We start from the raw sequence: 20,966 nt of genomic DNA on the forward strand, positions 1-20,966 counted from the left end.
CAAACTGACTCAATCAAACTTACTAAAAACAAATAATATGACACATCTGTAGGACAAACACATATAGACGTTGCCAGCTTTTATTCAAAATATAAAAACAACCACCTAAGTTTAAGATTAACCAACAAGGCAATCACATTAGCATCTCCTTCATTATCTCAAGCTCCCTGGTTTTTTTTAACACATGCATGCAGCATTTTCGGTTTTTTCTTCGGATCAGAGTTTGGTGCTGCAGTTACCTTCAATTTCATTGTTCACAATAATCAATCAGACTCGCCTCTTTTAAGCCAACTGAAGAAACATTATTAATCAAAACAAATATCTTTCCATGCAAATCAAAAGCTTACGAGGATGTTTGGTTCAACTTTTCTTATACTCTTTTAATAGGACACAAGTATGAAGTAGCTAATAGGGTAAACTAACCAAGCCTCTTCTCGTCCCAGGTTATAAGTTCACCTCGATACTTGTTAGAACAAATTGGGGTTCGATTCTTACTCACTCCCGACATTTGTTAGGAAAAAACAAAAACTTGGGTACAAGGATAAAAATCTGATAACATTAGTTTTAGACAGAGGACTCTTATTCCGGGAACCCTGAAATGTTACTATCGGTTGTTTAAAAATTAAAACAGAGAACACGAGATGGTAAGAAAAAAAGAGCAACAGGGTAATGCTACAGCCAAAAATATTGAGTTGATTATTCAACCACGAAGAAGACAATAATAATATCTGTATTATTCTCTTTTGAGTTCTGACTTCTGATAATAGAGCTCTAAATAGTCAACTCTACTCCACATGTTACCAAACCAAGTTGTGAATTTCTTAAGTTAACCAAGTATTGAATTGGTACTTGATTAATGATTTTGATCCCCGCGTCATTGAGTTGGAACGACGACTTTTCGATTACAAGTCAATTTCCATGGTTAGAAATGGATCACTTGGCCTTATAGGTTCTATATATGAGTTTCGAATTATCAACTAAACAAGCTGCAAACACACACAATTCCAGTCATGGTAGGCGCACCGATTTCAGCTTCTGCAAATCAAGGTAATTAGTCTTCTCGGCCCGTGGTTCGTGTTTGTTATGCGATAAATTGTTATGCTAATTTCGTGTTTATGGATCAGGTTCACAGAAGGCGGAATCATCAACAGGATCAACTTATGCAACACCGAATGCAGCACTTTCGACGGTGAAACCAACAGCTCCTTATGCACCTGCTCCCCCGGCTGGTTATCCGCCGTCTCAAAATCCGTCTCCACCTAACCAAGCGAATCCTACTTACTCGACCACGCCTACGCCTACAGCTATGCCATACCAACAGCCTAATAATACTTCTGCACCTTATGCTGCAGCGCCTGTATCAACGCCATATGCTGCAATGCCTACCTCAAATGCCTACAATTCCAATAATACAGGAGTAGCACAGTTTCCACATTATACAACTCAACCTCCACAATCACAGTATCCACAAGCGCCATATGCACCTCCCGCAAATCCACCTACTAATCCTGCTTATCCGTCCCCGTATCCTCAAAACTCAGCATCACTATACGCACCTCATAACCCTCCTCCTCCTAATCCTAATCCTGCTTATCCATCCCCGTATCCTCCAAACTCCGCAGCACCATATGCTCCTCCCAATCCCACAGCACCATATTGCGACCCTAATGCAGCATCACAGTATCCCCCTAATTCAGCACCGTACAACAGTCATCCTAATGCTGCAGTGCCTTATCCTCCTAATTCAGCAGCAGGGCCTTATCCCCCTCCTAATGCAGCTGCGCCATATCCTCCATCTCCTTACCCTCCTCCTCCTGCACAATCATCCGCGTATCCTCCTCAACAGCCATATAATCCACAGGCTTACCCTCCTTCTCAAGCCCCGACTCCTTATCCACCAGGTACACGCGCAAACACATTTCATTTTACAATTTTAACCTATGTTAAGATGAATGCACGCATCTTAGTAATCTTCAATGCCATAGCTCAATATATTCCATACTAAGTATAAATTGTCAAACTACTTGATTGCCTTGTCTAGTTAGTCCGGACGTGGTCTGAGTCCAACTAATATGAATCTCGCTTGCTAGAAATTTTTAAATTTCAAGTTACGGCAGTCCAAAGAATCAGAAACCTAACTAGGATCCTTATGAATACGAAATCCAAATAATAGAAAATGCAGCTTCTGAATGCAAAAGAAAGTTATAAATTTTAATCTTCAGTTTTATTGATTCTACATCAAGCTTATTCCTAACACTTTAAACTAATGCGGTAATAATATGTTTATTGCAGTTTCCACGTATCCTCCGAATCCATTTCCAGGACTTTCTCAACCACAATCTTCTTCGGGTCAGACAAGTCCATTTCCAGGACTCTATCAACAACCTGCAGGAGTCTATCCGCCACCTCCCGGTGCCTATCCACCACCTCCATATTAGCATGTCCTATTTATATTCCAAGACTACAAATCATACATCAACGCGATGTCATATCAAATTCTTTTTCGATGTAACATTACTTCTTGATTGTTTTTCACTAAGATAAAAAGAAAAAAAAAGATTAAAAAGTTCAATTTTAAAGTGATTATTGTTTTCTCACTGCATAAAAGTACATATGTTTGTCCTTGCACTTAATCTTTACAATACAACATATGTATTATGTAAAAGAAATATTGCAATTTTTCCCAGGAATTTTCTTAATGTTCTATAGCTATATTTCCTTAGTCAGGATTCTCACCCTGTCTATCGTAAAGTACATTTCAACTCATAAACAAGTTGCTCAGAACAAAGCATAGCTACAATCAACTGATTTTATCACCCCTAATAAGCTCAATCAATTATTTATCGGAAGAAGTTATATTCTCGATCTTACTCTTATTGGTCCAGAGCACTCTGAAATCAAATGTCCTGGCTAGTAAAGCTAAAGGAACACATATCAAATGTCCTGGCTACAGACTAATATCACTAACAACTGTTTGTGTGACGGTCCTCATGCGAGTACTCAAAAGGAGTGAATCAACTAAATTTAGGCAGTCAGTTTCTACTTCCAGCAATCTAAATCCTGCATAAATCCTAAGCGAATTTGAGGACAAAAAGAACAGCCTCTGCCTCAGCTTGGATGGGCGGCATAGAAACAATGACAGGACTTCCTGCAGACATCAAGACATCTACTGCAGCATCACAGACCACCATACACTGTCCCTCACACCGCCTTCTAAGAAGCATAAAATGCGTGCATTCACATATGACTTGACGTCTATTTATTGGCAGTCCAATAATTTTATCAGAATCTTTTGACCGCAGCAGATATGTTATTCATTTTTATGTAAAACCATATCATTAATGAAATTAAGTAGAAGCTATATTACTACAGACATCAACTATAAGTCTAATAGATAAAATCATGTGAAAAATACTCGAGGAGCAACTGTGCTAGTTATAAACGGAGTTACAGAGGTGGACCATGATTTCACCGGGGCTTCAGCCCACCTCAGCCCTATATTATGTGATGTGCTGACGTTATAAACAAGGGCGGACTCATGATTTCACCCGGGTTTCAGCCCACATCAGCCTATGTTATGGTCCGTCCCTGATTATGAAGCTCTTATAGGTGTAAAATGAGTTTGAAATACCATGTCAAAACCATTCATCCCTAAAACATAAAGTTTAGTCGTATTAGAAATATGCAGCAATGTAATATTGGAATGTTTGAAATACAACTCCTTTTTTAGCTATCACAGACACATGTTGAGTAATCGGCTCATCAAAAACCTTCCCCAACCGGATCTTATATTACGTTGGAACAACACACCAACACGTACATATAGTAAAACAATACTGCCCAAATATTTTTCTTTAATTAACTTCATCACATGTTTTTATATACGAGGTCAATGATTTGCTGCCAAGGCCTGTGAATACAACTATGTTAGCCTTTTAGGCACACCAACACTATTCACATTATTTATACATGTACACTGCATGCACATTGCTACCTTTTTAGTCTCTAAGCACTAGCGCATTGCAGCGTCTGAAGTCTGAGTCTAAACCTTGAATATATAAAGGTTAAAGGCACGGCAACTTGATCTTATAGTGCCTTTTCTTTAGGGAGATACACATAATGCTTCTCTTTTTAGTATCTTAATGTCTTCATACTTGATCAAAATCAATATAAATAATGTTATAGTCCTTGTTCCGTATTTTTATTTTCAGCCTATTAAGGTCAACTATTTGCATTCAGACCAATTGATCTCCTATCGTATGAAAACATTATGCTCCTTCGCGGTTGTATCTGGTATAGCTATAAAGAATGTCAACCGTCTATTTTTGTTATGACTATATTTTTTACCTCATTCTTTTTGTATTGACTTAATTTATCGGATGGAATGTGTCCGTTTTGGCTTTTATCATCGATGGAATGTGTCCTACAGTGAGGAGGGGAAATCGAACATGTAACCTAAGGCTAGAACCTCATCGGTGATTGGCTAAAGTTCACGAGGTAAGATATGGGACATATATGTCAAAATGGGATTAACATAATTAGATTGGTCGGCTAGCTACTGCTCTTGCGGTTTTGCCTACCAAATCAAAGAAAGTTCTGGCACTAAGCGTGCTTAATTATATTACAACCTAGATTATCCGACTTAACGACTCATCATCCACTAGCTAGCGAGGAACTAACACATGAAATCATTTCCCACAAGCAATTTAAATACATTCTGCACTTGGTGATGATTAAGGACTAAATGAATTAGTTAGGCCTAATGACATGGAAATGTCTTCACACCCAGCTTAATCTAATCAATTTGAAAAGCTTAAATATCTGTTATGTTATTCACACGTTCACAGTTCTCATTGGCAAATGTCACAGTCAAACAACCAAGGCGCCAAACGTAAATTTCATTACTTCAATGGCAGTTAGGCACACAAAAAGGATTTTTAAATTTGTTTTTTCTCAAGAAACCATTCTCCGCACTGCAATCTCCAGCTAGCTAGCTTTTTCTTGATCATAAAACCCTCCTTGGTGCATCTTTTTTCTACAATAAACTCTACCATCCCTCTCTCCCTCTCTCCCCCCCCCCCCTTCTCTCTCTCTCCCCCCCCTCTCTCCCCTCTCATTATCTCATCAAAGAAGGAAGAAACTTGCATTGATCATATATATGCAAATGGGGTCTTATTGTATGTTTAACTCTCTTTTCTTGTTAATGGCATTCTTTGTTGTGTCCGGAGAAGTAAATAATTCTCAGATACTAATTGATCAAGCTTCACTTCTTTCTTTCAAATCCGGGGTTGTTTCTGATCCAAAAAATTCTCTTGAAAATTGGAACTCTTCTAAGTTGCAACTATGCAACTGGTCTGGTATTGGCTGCAATGTCAATAGAACACGAGTTTTAAGTCTTGACCTTAGTGGCCTTTCACTTAGAGGCACCATTTCACCAGCCATTTCCAAGCTTTCTTACTTGACAATTCTTGATTTGTCCAAGAACTTTTTTGAAGGCCACATCCCAGCTGAGATTGGTTTACTTACCTACCTCAGAGAGTTGAGCTTATCTACAAATCTTATTGAAGGTACAATCCCCATTGAGCTAGGTTTTCTTGGTGACTTGGTATATCTTGATTTAGGGAGTAACCGTCTCAGTGGTGAAATTCCAAAATTACTTTTGTGTAATGACACATCTTCTTTGGAATACATAGACCTATCCAACAATTCTCTCAGTGGCGAGATTCGTATGAACAATCAATGTCAGCTTAGACAGCTAAGGTTTCTTCTGCTTTGGTCCAATCAACTTGTTGGTCAAGTCCCTCAAGCTCTTTCAAACTCTTCAAAACTCGAATGGCTGGATTTGGAATTAAATGCATTACGTGGAAACTTACCTTCTGAGATTGTACATAAAATGCCACAGTTACAGTTCCTTTTTCTATCATATAACAATTTCTCAAGTCACAATGGTAACACTAACTTATACACCTTTTTCTCCTCTTTAGAAAATTCTTCAAACTTGCAAGAACTTGAGTTGGCTGGAAATAGTCTTGGTGGTCAGATACCTTCTATTATTGGTGATCTCCCAACTAGCCTTGTACAAATTCATCTTGAAAATAATCTCATTTTTGGCTCTATTCCTCCTGACATTTCAAAACTTTTCAACCTCACACTTCTTAACTTGTCTGGTAACTATATAAATGGTTCGATTCCACACGAACTGTTTCATATGAAAAGACTTGAGAGGCTTTACTTGTCAAATAATGCACTCTCGGGATACATTCCATCTGCCTTTGGTGATAATCCTCACTTAGGCCTTCTAGATTTGTCAAAGAACCAACTTTCAGGTTCAATACCGGACAGTTTTGCCAATCTTACTCAGATACGAAGTCTCTTGCTGTACGAGAACCAGCTATCAGGTACCATACCACCAAGCCTTGGAAAATGCATCAACTTAGAGATACTAGACCTCTCTTGTAACAGAATATCTGGGGTTATTCCAAATGAAGTGGCCGGACTGAGTAGCTTGAAGTTGTACTTGAACTTGTCTTCAAATAACTTACATGGGCCTGTGCCATTGGAGCTGAGTAAAATGGATATGGTTCTGGCAATTGATATTTCATCGAACAATCTTTCAGGGACAATCCCTCCACAAATTGGCAGCTGCATCGCCTTAGAGTACCTAAATCTTTCGAGTAATGCTTTAGAAAGTTCTTTACCTGAATCAGTTGGGAAACTCCCTTACCTTAAAGGACTTGATGTGTCATCTAACAATTTAAGTGGGAACATACCGGAATCTCTGCAGGCATCTTCAACTCTGAAAGAAATGAAATTCTCCTTCAACAACTTCTCTGGGATTGTACTAAATAAAGGAGCATTTTCAGGGATGTCCTTTGATTCTTTTATGGGCAATCCCCATCTTTGTGGCTCCATAAAAGGCATGCGTAGCTGTTCAAAGAAGAGAACTTGCGGTGTCATAATTTTACCTGCTCTGATCAGTTCAGTGTTTATCATTCTCATCTTGTGCATTTTTGGGTATCGTGTAGCACTAAAGTTAAGTTTAAGAAGGAAAATAGCAACTTCCACATGTCCAGAAACGGAAGAAGAGGATCATGAAGCAAATGAACATATACACCCAAAAATTTCTTATCAACAACTCATCAAAGCCACGGGTGGATTCAGCAATGCATGCTTAATTGGGTCAGGTCAATTTGGAAATGTCTATAAGGGAATATTTGAAGACAACACAAAAATAGCTGTGAAAGTAATTGACACAAGAACAGCTGGGGAATTGTCTGGGAAGAGCTTTAAAAGAGAATGCCAAGTTCTAAAGAGGACAAGACACCGGAATTTGATCAAGATCATTACAACATGCAGCAGGCCAGATTTCAAGGCTATTGTTCTTCCACTTATGCCAAATGGTAGCCTTGAGAACTATTTGTATCCGAGCTGCTTGTGGAACCACAGATTGGACTTGGTTCAGTTGGTAAATATTTGTAGTGATGTAGCTGAAGGTCTGGCCTATCTGCATCATTACTCTCCCGTCAAAGTAGTGCACTGTGATCTAAAACCAAGCAACATTCTTATAGACCATGACATGACAGCTTTGGTGAGTGATTTTGGTATCGCAAAATTGGTAAAAGGGAGTGATCAAGGGAGTGTCTGTGTCAATGATTCTGCTTCCTTTTGCTCGACAGATGGCTTGCTTTGTGGCTCCCTCGGTTATATTGCTCCTGGTAAGTAATACCTAAGGTTAAGTCATGGACATTAATATTGCAGATAATGTTGTAGCCAAATGATGCTGATTGACTTATTGAATTCTCTCATTTTACTTTAAAATTATACACGTCTTTGTCAAATATGTAACTTCTCTAATGAAAAGGATTTATATTATCTTGGCAGAATATGGTATGGGTAGCCAAGCTTCGACAGAAGGAGATGTTTACAGTTTTGGCGTTCTCTTGTTAGAAATTGTGACAGGAAAGCGTCCTACAGATACAATATTCCAAGAAGGATCAAGTTTGCATGAATGGGTTAAGAGTCAATACCCTTCCAAGATTGAGCCAATTGTTGAACAAGCTCTTGAAAGGTATGCTCCTAATGGCTCTGTGGTGCCTTTGAACAGACTATGGTGCGATGTGTTGTTGGAGTTAATCGAGTTAGGACTCATATGTACTCAATACAGTCCATTAACTAGGCCAACTATGGATGATGTGGCTCATCAAATAGCGCGGTTGAAGCAATATCTATCAGGTCCTTCGGTAGAAAAATCCGGGTCTACTAAAAGTACTTAAACAGTTTCTGATCTGATGTCAGTAAATCTAGACCCGATTAGGCTAGTGGAAGGTCTGGTGACCCAACTCACTAAATCTCACCTTTATCATAATATTAAGCACAAGTTCTATGTAGCAATCAAGTATAGATGGAGTCATTATCATCTTCTTTTTAAAGAAGATTAGTAACAGAAAGAATTCATATATTTTATACTGTACATGCAATAACAAATGCTGGACCACAGCACAACTTGGGCATTAGGCCTTCAAGTTATACTGTGGGAGAAAGATATTTGCATAAATGCTGGCTGTTTTTGTGCTGCAATTATCTGAAACAAATATGAGGATGCAAGTTGTAAGAAGTGTTTCAAACAACTGTTTCTGAATGGAAAGTAGAGCATTCTGATTTCCGAGTTTCATCATTTAAAAGTAATATGATATACATGAGATTCTAGTTTGGTATATTTCGAGTATCCACTTGTCATACTACATCCCACCTGAAGAACTATAAGCCTTTCTCTAAACAGAGACGGTACTGCCAAAAATGTACAGTTATCAAAAACATTATTGCCTACCTTCATCAGCTCTCCTCAGGGCACACCGGAATTTGGGTGAGCAGGGCCTGCAGGGGTCATATTTGTGACCAAAGCCCTGCAATATAGAAAAAATTATAATGCAACACCTTTAAACCAATAAAATCTTCTTAATTATATTTACATGTGATAGTAAAACACACCGGTGTTGTGTTTCTATCTGGTAGTGATTCCGAGAAAATAAAACAAAAGAAGCAAAAAAAGGGGGGAGGAGCGTTAAAAGCAACAGAATGACTCTTCTCCTATCCGACAAATATACTATAAAGGGACCATAACAGCCAAGATTTAACCGCATGATTATGTAATTGGACAAATGCATGCTATATATACTGTGTACGTTGTTAACAGTTAACATATACAAAGAGAAAGCTCGGTCCATATCTTCATTCATATAGGTATCTGCTAGAAAGAAACACACCTGCACATTCACTGGTTATACATATCCTTTAGCATATTGGAGCAGCAGTAGGCGATACAGAAAAATATCCCATGCGGACATGCACATTGTTTTGTAGTTGCCTAAATTGGAACTAATCGATTGTTGCTAATCAGAGCCAAAAATGCAGCAGTTCCTGTCCATTTTTTAAAATTATTTTTCATGGAAAAAAGAATGCAAGAACAATGGAAAATCAGTTAACTGACACAAAGGTGAACAATTGTAAAGAGGAGTACCTGTTCAAGACAATGAATACGCAAATTTTCCATGGAAGAAGACTTTTTAGGTTTCAAACTTTCAATCTCGGATTGAATAACAGTTAGTTGCTTTTGAATTTCATTCAACAACTGCAATTCCACTCTCCCATCTTTATTACATTCTTGTCTTAACATGTGACTCTGAATCTCATATCTCTCTGACAAATTATAAGCTCGTACTTTGTCCTTGCATGCACTAGTGGGTTGAACAATCTTAATTAATTGGCGGTCAACACATTCCCCATCAGGTGGCGGACTGAGATTTAGCTCACGCTGTTGGGATATAAGCCCTTTATCCAAACAGTCATGATCTTGACCTTCAACAGATTGTCTAAATGCTTTATTACGCTTCTCATCATCTTGCAAAGGCGCCTTCCCCTCTTTTTTTGCTACACCCTCACCTGCAGGAAAATTATCTAGAGGCTGTGGGACTTCAAAAACATCACGGATGGTCATGGACGAACCAGAACTTGTACAAAATTCTTTTTCCAACATATTATCGAGGTGCTTGAGTTGATCATATTCTCTGGATATAGTTCTTTTGGTACCACACGACCCATTACTGCTCCATTGCATATGTGGCGAGGGAGAATTCAGCCTAGTAATTGGCTCTCCTGTTATCTCTCTCACTTGGTCATCCAACTTTCTAATTTGTTCCCAATAGGAATTGATGTCCAACTGTTTCCCTACGGAGCCTACTCCCTTTGAGATCAAGTCATCCTCAGGACTTTCTGATCCCTCTACCTCATGAACCGTCTTGATAACTGGGAGTCTTGGTGATTGAACTAGAGAGGCAAAGTCCCTGTCTGAAGTACTGCTAGTACTAGTCGCTCCCATCAAAGCTTCACCCCTTCGCAAATTCTTCACAAGAAAATCCTTCTCACCATCTCCTGGATCATCAAATCCGATGTCAAGTAGTTTATTTCTATAAGCCTGCACTTGTAAATCTAGAGAAGAAATCTCCATTTCTTTCTGATTAACAAGATCTTCAAAAATTTCCAAAGTTTCTTCCGCATAGGACATCTTTTCTTCAGCTAATCTCTTATATTGCTCTGCTTCCATTTTCACCACAGCCTTCTCATTTTGAAGACGTAGTATCATAGATAAAGCTTCACTTGCTGCGGTAGAAGAAGCTTCTCGTTCCACATCTAAGTCATTATATAGCTGTTTTAGAAGTTTTTGTTGAGCAGCAAGTGCTTCTTTCAGAGCTGTAAGTTTTGATTCTGACATCCTCCAAGGGAAAATGTTGCTCTCTGTCAACACACATCAAGTTATAAACAATACCAGACTCATTTCTGAGATAAACACGAAAAGCATAAGTGTTAAATAAACTTCTGGTCAAAATTTGAAGGACAATACCAGACAATGGTAATGCAGGAGCCTTGTGCATTCAAGTAGTGCGAGGTTTTATTGACATCGATTAAATCATATCATAAGTAGTACTAAAGGACTTCTCAGTAACAGACAATATTCTGGAAAAATCCGGTGACCACAGAACTACTATGACGCATCAACATATGCAATTCTGGAGAAACAAAATGTGTTAATACAATTTTTTTCTTACATTTACAAAATGCATGGCACTACAACCTAAAAGACATGTATCCAGTCAACATTGTTAACAAAAGAAGTCTAACATATCAAATTTCAACCAGAAAAAACATGTAATTTGTAAATCAATACAGAAGATAAGAAATGAATTACCTTTTTGATTAAATGAGCGTCCAGATCCACATTACCACATGAAATATAAGAAACTAAGCCGGCTACCCTCCTTTCTGCAAGGATTCGAATTTAGGCTGAAGCGCGCAATTTTCTGAAATCAGAGAAAAAAAATAAAGTTGGCAATAACAGAACCATTACAAGAAATGGAACATGAACGTTATAAAATCGTATCGGTTTTCACAAGATCAAATATGATGTTATTTGGTCTGCAGAGATTTATTGTTCTTGTCGTCCTCGTCGTCTTCTTTTAGAGAAAAGGTGGGATTCGAGGGAGCAGTGAATTCGAAGCTTAACAACCACCAAACGTTCACTACTCCAAATGTTTATATTCCCCCATGTCAATCTTTATAGAGCTGGTTTAAACATGTTACAAATCTACTATATATAGATGTTCTTTTATTTTTTAGTAAATCATAAAAGCAAATGTTTCTAAATAAGATTATATAATAGTAAATCTACTGATATCATTTTTAAGTTCATCAGGTTACATCTTATAATCAGAGACTACTTCCACCTGATTGTCATGGCAAAGAAATCAATTCCAACATAATTCTTAATTCTTCTTCTTTAGGGTTTTTATGTGATGTCAGGTATTGGTCCTGACATCGTCGGTATCGTGAATATGTACACACAAAACCAGGGTGCAGGGATCCCGTTTATTATTACATACCATGATCGATACGGATGATGCTATAACAGATGTTTGTTGTCGATCATCACCCGACAAACAAATACTTCTTTGATAGGCTACACAGACGATCAACTAAAATTTAAGAGACTTCACATTCCTGAGACCAGCAAACGACATTCCATAACACAACAAAACATTACGCTGAGAATAATTACTCTCATAGGTTTATTTCTGTATGGAATGTTCATGATCACAGGCAATGTCTTAGCAGAAAGACATTATAGATTACAGTAATTAGCATGATTAACTTTGGCGGGCCGAAATCAAACAAAGAAGTTAAATAGCCAAGGATATCTCCGAGTTTGTATATTGTTATGCAAGTAACCCACTCACAAATAAGAACTCTATATAATCTTATTAACATAAAACCTATCCATGACCGCTAGCCTACAAAGCAGCATAATATAGTACAACTATCCATAAACTGTCTCATCCATATACATGTTGTACCAGGATGATACAGTGACAAGATAATAAAAAAATACAACAATCTCCATAAAAATTAACTAGCACAGGAACGTAGGATCTCAACTTCTGGGATGGAAAACATGTCATTAATTCCATTTTAGTCTACTGGCACCTCAACTTCCATCTTCAATCCAGAACTTCCAAGAATCTGCAAGCAACAAGAATTGACATTTGATAATTGGAGAGGCAAGTTTGAATAAATTACACCTCGTCCATAATTAGGTAAAAGCGGCTCAACTCAGATACCAGTGCTGGATTTGTTATCCATGGGGCCACCAAATATTTACCAAATTTCAGAAACTATATAAGTCTGCACTTCAGAGCATACATAAAGGATGAAAAGATGTTTTCTCACTATTAAATTCACCCTTACAAGTAACAAGAGTAAATTTACTCCACGTTTGATCAAGATTCATATTTAGATTACTCATTTCCCTCATGAGATGGTGAACTATATTATTAAGTGTATCATTTTTGACCTATAAATATTAGCAAATCAGATTCAGTTTACACAAGCATATTCTATAGAAAATTAGAGTATATCAGATAATACAGATTTATTATATTATAGCGCAAAGAACAGAAATACACTCCTAACTGCAAAATATAACTATGGATTCTGAATTCAATTTGATAGACTTGCAAGTTCAAACTGATATAGACTTTCGGTAATCTTTTGTCAGTGTAGCAGTGAATCTCACAAAATGTAAGTACTACTGTTTGCAATATAATTTTGAAACTTAAATGAATAACACCAATTGAACTGATGGGAAGTCGATCCAGTTGCTTATACAATATAAACTATGACATTATATGGCATAATGGCAATAACAAATATCTATTTATATACTATTAAGGACCTACATATATTTCAGGTTTGAATATTTTATAATGAATATATAGAGTTCTATGTATTACACGGTCTACTCCAGAAACCACTACACAGATGTGACCAAACTTACAGTGTGCCCAGACAGAACCAGTAGTATATTACTTTAGATGCGTTGATATTCTAATATCTTTCTTTAGAAAAAGTTTGCTTTATACCATAAATTATTTATTTAATGGTATTGACGCTCACATGTCTATATAATATGCTAGATGAAACTATTTTCTTTTATCCACCACTGGCACCAAGCCAAGATCTTTTAGGTATTTCTGATGTAAGAGCTAGTACCATCAAAGTAATACATCACTTGATGACTCAAGTCCAATTCCTAATATGCTAACTACTGTAAAAATTTTGTTAACATAGGAATTGCAACGAATTCCTATGTAAATTGAAGTAATACATCACTTGATGACTCAAGTCCAATTCCTATGCTAACTAAAGTTTGCTACTACTTTTAAATTGTAAAAGTTAGTACAATGAGATATGCTAACTAAAGTTTGAAACTGCGAGATTTGCTTTGAACTATTATATAAAGTACATTACCTTCATAAAGTCGGCTAGAACCAAGAAAGAATCTTTTTTGTAGCCCGCTTCCTCTAAAACATGAGTCAGAACTTGCTGAATAAAAGCGGACATTATTAGAATCATATGCTATCAGAAACATAGCATGCGGCATTAGTAATATATATAGATTTTACCCAGCCTATAACATGGAATGGTTCTTTACAAACGTGGGAAGTCGGCAAAGCCTAATGTTTCCACTTAAATTAATCTAAATCATCTTTAACAAAAAGTTATATAAATGGATTCTAAAGATACTTGTATTTTCTATTTCTTTCACCAAGTTATTATTCATTCCTAAACAAAAATCCATTTCTTAATTTATTTACTCTCAGTTTAAGAAATCAAAAAATAAGAGGATCGAATACTCCTAGTCATACTATGTAATTCATAAAGAAGACTGTAATTCATAAGGAACCGTTCAGTTCTGCTTGTGTTCTACTGTTGGTTTTATGCAAAATATGGTCAGATCAGCAAGGGAAAGAAAGACTAATGAAAACTGGACATTCACATCAAAACAATGCTAATTGACAATGCCATAGTTTTTCATATACATACCTCCCTCTGTTGTTCAGAAATAAATTGCCCCGTCAAATCCCGCAAAACATCCAACATATCATTGAATGCAACTTTTCCATTGCCATCCAAATCATAAACCTTGAAAATGACTACAATGACAATATAGAAAGAATTACAATAACAGAGTGAGGAGTGTATCCAAAAGTAGATGCAGAAAGAACATGTTATAGCATATAGATACAATAACAAAAATTAAGGAAGATAATACATATACGTCAAAGATTAAGTTCATTACATTCCACTTTTTGTTGCAGGGTTGCACGAGAACTAAATGCTGACAAGAAAGCAACAAATTCTTTAAAATTCAGTCCATCCACCATCCGGAACAATCTCTGCAAACAAAAGTACAATGTGTATACACAGCCATCAATCGTTTCCCCATTTATTAGATAACACCCAACTCTACAAAAAAAACTCTTTATTTTTATTTTTTTTAATAGAAAGTGGTCCAAGTAATTAGAAATCAAGATCAATTTCTACGACTTGCTAAAAAATGACTAGACCTTTACGCAATCCTACATTATTGGCAAACAAGATTTATAAGGTTATGCTCAAATGCATTCGTAAATCGTGTAAATCATCACTTCAAAGCTCAAAGCATCTAACAAATGTTCCACCCTTATTAGATAACACCCAACTCTACAAAAATCTCCTTTTTATTTAATTGAAGGTGGTCCAAGTAATTAGTAGGAGTAATTAGTAACTGAGATCAATTTCTCCAACTTAACAAGAAGACTACACCTTTACGCAATCCTACATTGTTGGCAATCAAGATTTATAAGGTTATGCTCAAATACATTTGTAAATCGTGTAAATCATCACTTAAAAGCATCTATCCGTTCCGCCATTATTAGATACCACCCAACTCTATAAAAATCTTATTTTTTTTACACAAAGTGGTGCAAGTAATTAGCAATCGAGATCAATTCCCCCAACTTAGTGAAAAAAGACCACACCTTTACGCAATCATACATTACTAGCAATCAAGATTCATAACAGCACATTCAATTACATTCATAAACAGCGTAAATCATCTCTAAAACCCAAAATTAGATGCATTTTCTACCTGGGAGAGTGGATTGACCGCGAATTCGGGCACCGAAAGGAACTCTTCAGCAGAAATAAACCCACCCCCATTTCGATCCAGCTGACAAAACCTCTGATACAATGATGCTATCTCCTGCAATGAAACTAAAATACCCAAAAAAAAATCAAGAAAACCTAAGAACCACTATCACTCACTAACAAGACTAACAAGTGTTTGTGTGTGTAAATAGTAAAATACATACAAGGGTATGAAGCAATATAGACACAAATATACATACAGGTGTGATTGCAGTGTTCTTGGACTTCTTCAATGTCATATTGAGTGAGCATTGAGGATGTGTTTCCCATTATTTAATTTTCTTGAAAAAAATTTAGCAACACAAGATAAATATATATCGGAAGTATTAATATATTAGTTGTAATAAATATTTGCAGTGATTTGAATGTTCAAGAACCAACTCGAAAGGTGTGCAGATTGGTAGGTGATCAGCCCAGGAGATGATAGTAACACTAACAGTTTAATCAAGAAAGCGCCCACCTTTCTTCCATTGGCCCATTTGACATGGATGTATTACTTGAACAACAGTTTTTTTTTATTAAAGGGTTAAAATGATATTTTGGTCACTTTTTATTAAAGGGTTAAAATGATATTTTGGTCACTTTCCAAAATTGCATAGGGGTTATTTAATTCAAAAAAGTTTTGGTTACATCATTTTATTTTAAAAAAATATCATTCGGCTACATTTCGTTAAGAATTTGACGAAATGTTGATTAAGTCTCTATTTGAAATTACTGTTAAAGATTGTTTTGCTATTAGAAAAAGTGTTGATGAAAAAACTATTGTTGAAATTCAAAAATTCAAATAACTGTTTGGTAATATTATTAATTTGTAAATGTTTTGATGTAAAAAATTATCAAAAATAATAATTTTGATAAAGTTTGATGGCGAAATTAACATTTGCTTCCCACAAAAGCGGAAAAGCGGTTTTTTCGAAAAGTACGGAGGGCCTTAATTTTTCTAACAGTTTTTATGACAAAAGCACTTTTTAAAAACGGTTTTTTAATTTTACCAAACAGTTTTTTAGCTGTTTTTAGCGAAAAACTACTGTTGTTGTCTCCAACACCAACCAAACACACTGTAAGCTTATACATTGTTTGAGATTGCTATTAAAAAATGCGGTACTCTTAGAAAAAGTGTTAGTTAAAAAAGTTATGTTAGAAAAATCAAATGACTGTTTGGTAATATTTTTAATATGTTTATGTTTTGATGTAAAAAGTTATAAAAAATAATGATTTTGATGAGTTTTAATGATGAAATCAACATCTGTTTACCGTTAAAACTGAAAAGCAGTTTTTTCGAAAAGTATGGGGGCTTACTTTTCTAACATCAATTTTTACGTCAAAAACACTTTTCAGAAAAACCAGTTTTTAAATTTATCAAACAGTTTTTTTGTTGTTTTTCAATAAAAATCTGTTGTTGCTGTCTGTCTGCAACAACAATGCCAAGCACGCCTTCAGTAACTTGGTTTAGATAAATCTAGAGCCAACAATATTCTATATTACACGATAACACGACACGAAAATGACATGAAAATAACGGGTTAGGGTTGACATTTTTAGTATACAAACACGAATGTACACGAACAAGTAAGTGCACATATGATTTATTGTCGATTTTGGGTTTACCCTTACGTACACTACAAGAAACGAAAGTACATGAAATAAATAAATAAATAAATATCATCATTACATGAATACAAATATCTTACAGTAATATTTTACATATATTTTTTTCTAAAAATTAGATATAAAATATATTCAAATTTAAATTTTAAAAGACTTGACTACAATTACGTTTGATGACTTATTGACTTAAGACCCGACTAGTAAAAATAAAATATTTAAAAATATAAAAATATTTATCTTTATTTTTATTATTAATTTCAAATTATACAAAACATTACACGAAACGTACACGAAATGAAGGTACACGAACACGAAACGAAACGAATCCTTAACGGTTCGGGTTTGGGGATAGGCATTTTGGACACGAAACACGAAAGTACACGACGCGAAATTATACGAAACGAACGAATTGCCGGCTCTAGATAAATCCAGTGTGACATGTATAATCATCTGAAATGATGTTTTAATCACCTCAACTGACTCAAAACTTGCAATTTGGTCGTTAAATTGAAAAAACCCTTACTCAGGTCACTAATTACCATTACATTCATTAAAAATTTTAAAAAATAAACTAATGAAAAAATCTCCCACAATACCTCTTTTCTTCTTTAATTTTTTTGAAACTTAATATATTGAGAAATATATATATATATATATATATATATATATTAAAATTCTCTAGAGTCCACTTTTAATTGTAATCCTCGGAGTACATCTATGTTCTGCAAATAAAATATCTTCTAAAACGTGTTATCTTACAAAATATGTTTCACAAATATCATTACTTCAACAAAATCATGCAAATCTCATATATTTACAAGTACAATATGTGTGTTTTGTTATACAAACTAAGCATGTTTTCTAGAATAATAAATTTTGAAACGTTCTACTTGTAAAATTTATGCAATTTGCGAGATTTTCAATAAAATTGTGATATTTGTAGAATATCATTTAAAAAATAATATGTTTTTCAACAATTTAAGCTATATTTTACTTGTAAAACATATATGGACTCCAAGGGTTCTAATGAAATAGGGGACTAAATAGAATTTAACCACACATATATATATACAGGGAGTTACTCAAATGAGAACTCATCTTAAAATGAGATATAAGATCTAATCTAAGCCCTCCATTTTATAATATATTTTTTATTTTTCGTTTAATCCTAACCATACATCTTTTTCTCTCACTTATTCATCCAATTTCTTTAATCCATTTTTCACATCAACACCCCACTGTCTCTTTCATATCCGTCGTCACCACCGCTGCTCCACCATCTCCCGCCAGACTCTCTCTCTACATCTCAACCCCTTCTCCCCATCACTATTTTTTATCACCCACATACCTCTGTCTTTTTCTTTGTGTAATCCCACCAATCCCACTACCGAGTTCATGTCAACCCCACCTCTGCTCGTCGATTTTCTACTCATGTTCATCAATTTATAACGATTTTCCGGCAATTAGCATATATCCAACTTCGACGAATTCAATTCTTTTTTTATCGATTGATGGATCTGCTTTAACTTTGACGATTTCATTTCCAGTTTGTTCCGCCAATAACTTTTAATAAATTTTGGCGTGTTTTCTCAATTTTTATTGATTAGTTTTCATTTTCTGGTAATTTTGGGTTATAGTTGGTGATTCGTTATATATTGAAGATCTGTAGATGGTAGTTTTGGTGGTGATGTGGTTGTGATGGTTTGGTGGTGTTGTATGGGGTAGTAGTGATGTTGCTTTGCTGATGTTTACGACGATAGTAGTGGTACACGCATATAATCAGGTGATTTTTGTTATGAATTTGGTGATTGAAGTTATGAATGGAACCAGTGGCTAGATCCGGTGGCCGAAAACGATGGTAGGATGGGGTGATTTTTACTATACGTTGCTGATTTTTAGTGCGCAGGTGGTGATATTTCATTTTCCGGTGGTGATTTTTAATATAACAGTGGTGATTTTATGTTTGACAATGGTGATTTTCTGGTGGTCGCCGGAGTTGGTGGTGGCCGAAAATGGCCGACGCCGGAAGTGATGGTGATTAATGAGGGTTGAATTAGATAAAAGATAATAAAATATTAAAATTAAATATTAAATGAATGGTAAAGATCAATATGATGTATTTAAATGAGTGAATATAATTAAATCTCATATCTCACAATAATGAGGTTCTCATTTGAGTAAGACTATATATATATATATATAAGTTGTTGTATATATATCATTTACTTATATATATATTATTAAACTAGCTAACAGGTAAAGTAATACGTACTCTAAAATGATAACAATATAAAATTAAAACTAATACAATTATTATTTCAAAATAAAGAGTTAATTGCACTTTACACCCCTCAACATTAATGAAAAATAAAATGTACTACAAGTTTGGGAAAAGTATATTACACCCCTTAACCTATATTTTGGCATTCATTTTGCACTCTTTTTCATAATTTCATTAAATTAAACATGGACAAAATCGGAAGTTTAGTAAAAGAATAAGTAAATTAAATTTTACATCTTTCAAATAATATTAAAAATTAAATAATGATACAAAATTGTAAATTTTTAATTTTCAAATAATACTAGAAATTTCAATTTTGATTTTCATTCTATAGTATTAGTACTAATATTTTATAATTCCACTACAAACAATTTTAATAATTAGTTTTGATTATGTACTTAAATTTAATTGTAGTAAAGTTGTAAAATTTTAAAATTAATATTATAAAAATGAAAATCAAAGCTAAAATTAATAGCATTATTTAAAATTTTAAAATTTATTATTTTATAATTAGTGTAAAGAAAAATTCAATTTTTAATAATATTTGGAAAAGATAAAATTTATTTTGATAAAGTATATTACTGAATCTCCGATTTTACACTTGTCCAATTCAATTTTTTTTAATAGAGGTGCACATTGAATCCCCAAATAGAAGTACAGGGGTAGAAATGAGTTTCCTAAAATTCTAGTACAAAATTATTTTTGAAACAAAATAGGAGGGTAAAAAGTACGTTTACCGTAAAATAAATTAAATTTTAAAAGAAAATGAATGGATAAAGGTAACATAAGTTGGAATAATAAGATTTAAATTTAGTTTATAAAAGTCAATTTAGTTCTATATATATATATTTAAAAACTTGTTCTTTTTTAACGTATTCTCATAAAATATATCAGCACCCAAATTTAAATATTGCTAATTTCTTTTCATTTAATGTCTTTATACTGTTTTAAAAAATATATATAATGATAAAAGATTGATATAGATGAATTTTTTATGAGTAAAATCATTGATGATAATTTGTATACTCGTTGTAAAGAGATGTTGTAAGAGAGGATTTAATGCTGCTGTATGAGAGCTCTTGATCCGATTCTCTTTTCAGTATTTAATAAATGTAATGATGAGTGACGTGAATGAAAGTTTGTTCAATTTAATGATTGAATTGCAAGTTTCAAGATAGTTGAGTGACTAGAATGCCGCTTCAGTTCTATGGTTGATTTATTTAAGCCAATTCACCCGCAATTTAATCAATATTCCGTTAATTTTTTAACAAAATGTAACGACGAGTGATCTGGATAAAAAATTTTAGAAGTACAATGATATGACTGCAAATATTTTGAGTTGTATGACCCAAGTACAAGTTTTGAGCATGTTAATGATCAAAATGCCCTTAATTTTAATTATTTTAGGGTAGCTTTTTTTTTTGTTTGGCGAAAGATAAAATATCCCAAAATGTCTTATTTGTCTAAAATGCAGATTGACGGAATTATCCGCATGTCT

The 20,966-nt window shown here is 34.6% G+C and overlaps 4 protein-coding genes across 5 annotated transcripts; 2 read left to right on the forward strand and 2 right to left on the reverse strand.

Moving 5' to 3' along the window:
- The first annotated feature begins 813 nt into the window (after positions 1–813).
- On the forward strand, positions 814–2,735 carry LOC141706864 (uncharacterized). The gene is made up of 3 exons (XM_074509736.1): positions 814–1,047; positions 1,125–1,901; positions 2,293–2,735. The coding sequence occupies exons 1-3, from the start codon at positions 1,011–1,013 to the stop codon at positions 2,436–2,438; spliced, it is 960 nt and encodes a 319-aa protein (XP_074365837.1). The 5' UTR covers positions 814–1,010; the 3' UTR covers positions 2,439–2,735.
- A 2,429-nt stretch (positions 2,736–5,164) lies between these two features.
- Positions 5,165–8,692, forward strand: LOC141706865 (putative leucine-rich repeat receptor-like serine/threonine-protein kinase At2g24130). The gene is made up of 2 exons (XM_074509737.1): positions 5,165–7,715; positions 7,882–8,692. Exons 1-2 carry the CDS (start codon positions 5,165–5,167, stop codon positions 8,271–8,273), a joined length of 2,943 nt encoding a protein of 980 aa, XP_074365838.1. The 3' UTR covers positions 8,274–8,692.
- Positions 8,566–11,685, reverse strand: LOC141706866 (putative myosin-binding protein 6). 2 transcript variants are annotated; one of them, XM_074509738.1, is made up of 6 exons: positions 11,445–11,685; positions 11,243–11,354; positions 10,898–11,063; positions 9,518–10,791; positions 9,264–9,417; positions 8,566–8,903 (listed from the first exon to the last, which is right to left on the reverse strand). In XM_074509738.1, exons 3-5 carry the CDS (start codon positions 10,926–10,928, stop codon positions 9,394–9,396), a joined length of 1,329 nt encoding a protein of 442 aa, XP_074365839.1. In that variant the 5' UTR covers positions 10,929–11,063; positions 11,243–11,354; positions 11,445–11,685; the 3' UTR covers positions 8,566–8,903; positions 9,264–9,393. The 2 variants fall into 2 exon arrangements, with proteins under 2 accessions (XP_074365839.1, XP_074365840.1); XM_074509739.1 differs by lacking the exon at positions 10,898–11,063 and having other exon boundaries at positions 11,243–11,683.
- Positions 11,686–12,217: 532 nt separating this feature from the next.
- LOC141706868 (uncharacterized) lies at positions 12,218–16,059 on the reverse strand. Its single transcript, XM_074509740.1, has 6 exons — positions 15,780–16,059; positions 15,521–15,645; positions 14,690–14,786; positions 14,434–14,543; positions 13,858–13,932; positions 12,218–12,570 (listed from the first exon to the last, which is right to left on the reverse strand). The coding sequence occupies exons 1-6, from the start codon at positions 15,847–15,849 to the stop codon at positions 12,520–12,522; spliced, it is 528 nt and encodes a 175-aa protein (XP_074365841.1). The 5' UTR covers positions 15,850–16,059; the 3' UTR covers positions 12,218–12,519.
- Between the last annotated feature and the right edge of the window lie 4,907 nt (positions 16,060–20,966).

Source organism: Apium graveolens, chromosome 2 (assembly GCF_009905375.1).
Source record: "Apium graveolens cultivar Ventura chromosome 2, ASM990537v1, whole genome shotgun sequence".
NCBI classification, from domain to species: domain Eukaryota; kingdom Viridiplantae; phylum Streptophyta; class Magnoliopsida; order Apiales; family Apiaceae; genus Apium; species Apium graveolens.

Excerpts from the sequence above, each read along its gene's own strand:
- LOC141706865 (XM_074509737.1), top strand. The coding sequence starts at position 5,165 with ATGGGGTCTTATTGTATGTTTAACTCTCTTTTCTTGTTAATGGCATTC. Across the intron at positions 7,716-7,881 it reads CCTCGGTTATATTGCTCCTG|AATATGGTATGGGTAGCCAA; the intron begins GTAAGTAATACC and ends TTATCTTGGCAG.
- LOC141706866 (XM_074509738.1), bottom strand. The coding sequence starts at position 10,928 with ATGCACAAGGCTCCTGCATTACCATTGTCTG. Across the intron at positions 10,792-10,897 it reads TCCTGCATTACCATTGTCTG|AGAGCAACATTTTCCCTTGG; the intron begins GTATTGTCCTTC and ends GTGTGTTGACAG. Across the intron at positions 9,418-9,517 it reads GTATTCATTGTCTTGAACAG|GAACTGCTGCATTTTTGGCT; the intron begins GTACTCCTCTTT and ends AAAAATGGACAG.
- LOC141706864 (XM_074509736.1), top strand. The coding sequence starts at position 1,011 with ATGGTAGGCGCACCGATTTCAGCTTCTGCAAATCAAG. Across the intron at positions 1,048-1,124 it reads TTCAGCTTCTGCAAATCAAG|GTTCACAGAAGGCGGAATCA; the intron begins GTAATTAGTCTT and ends TTTATGGATCAG. Across the intron at positions 1,902-2,292 it reads CCCGACTCCTTATCCACCAG|TTTCCACGTATCCTCCGAAT; the intron begins GTACACGCGCAA and ends TGTTTATTGCAG.
- LOC141706868 (XM_074509740.1), bottom strand. The coding sequence starts at position 15,849 with ATGGGAAACACATCCTCAATGCTCACTCAATATGACATTGAAGAAGTC. Across the intron at positions 14,787-15,520 it reads CGGTCAATCCACTCTCCCAG|AGATTGTTCCGGATGGTGGA; the intron begins GTAGAAAATGCA and ends TTTTGTTTGCAG. Across the intron at positions 12,571-13,857 it reads TTCTAGCCGACTTTATGAAG|ATTCTTGGAAGTTCTGGATT; the intron begins GTAATGTACTTT and ends TGTTGCTTGCAG.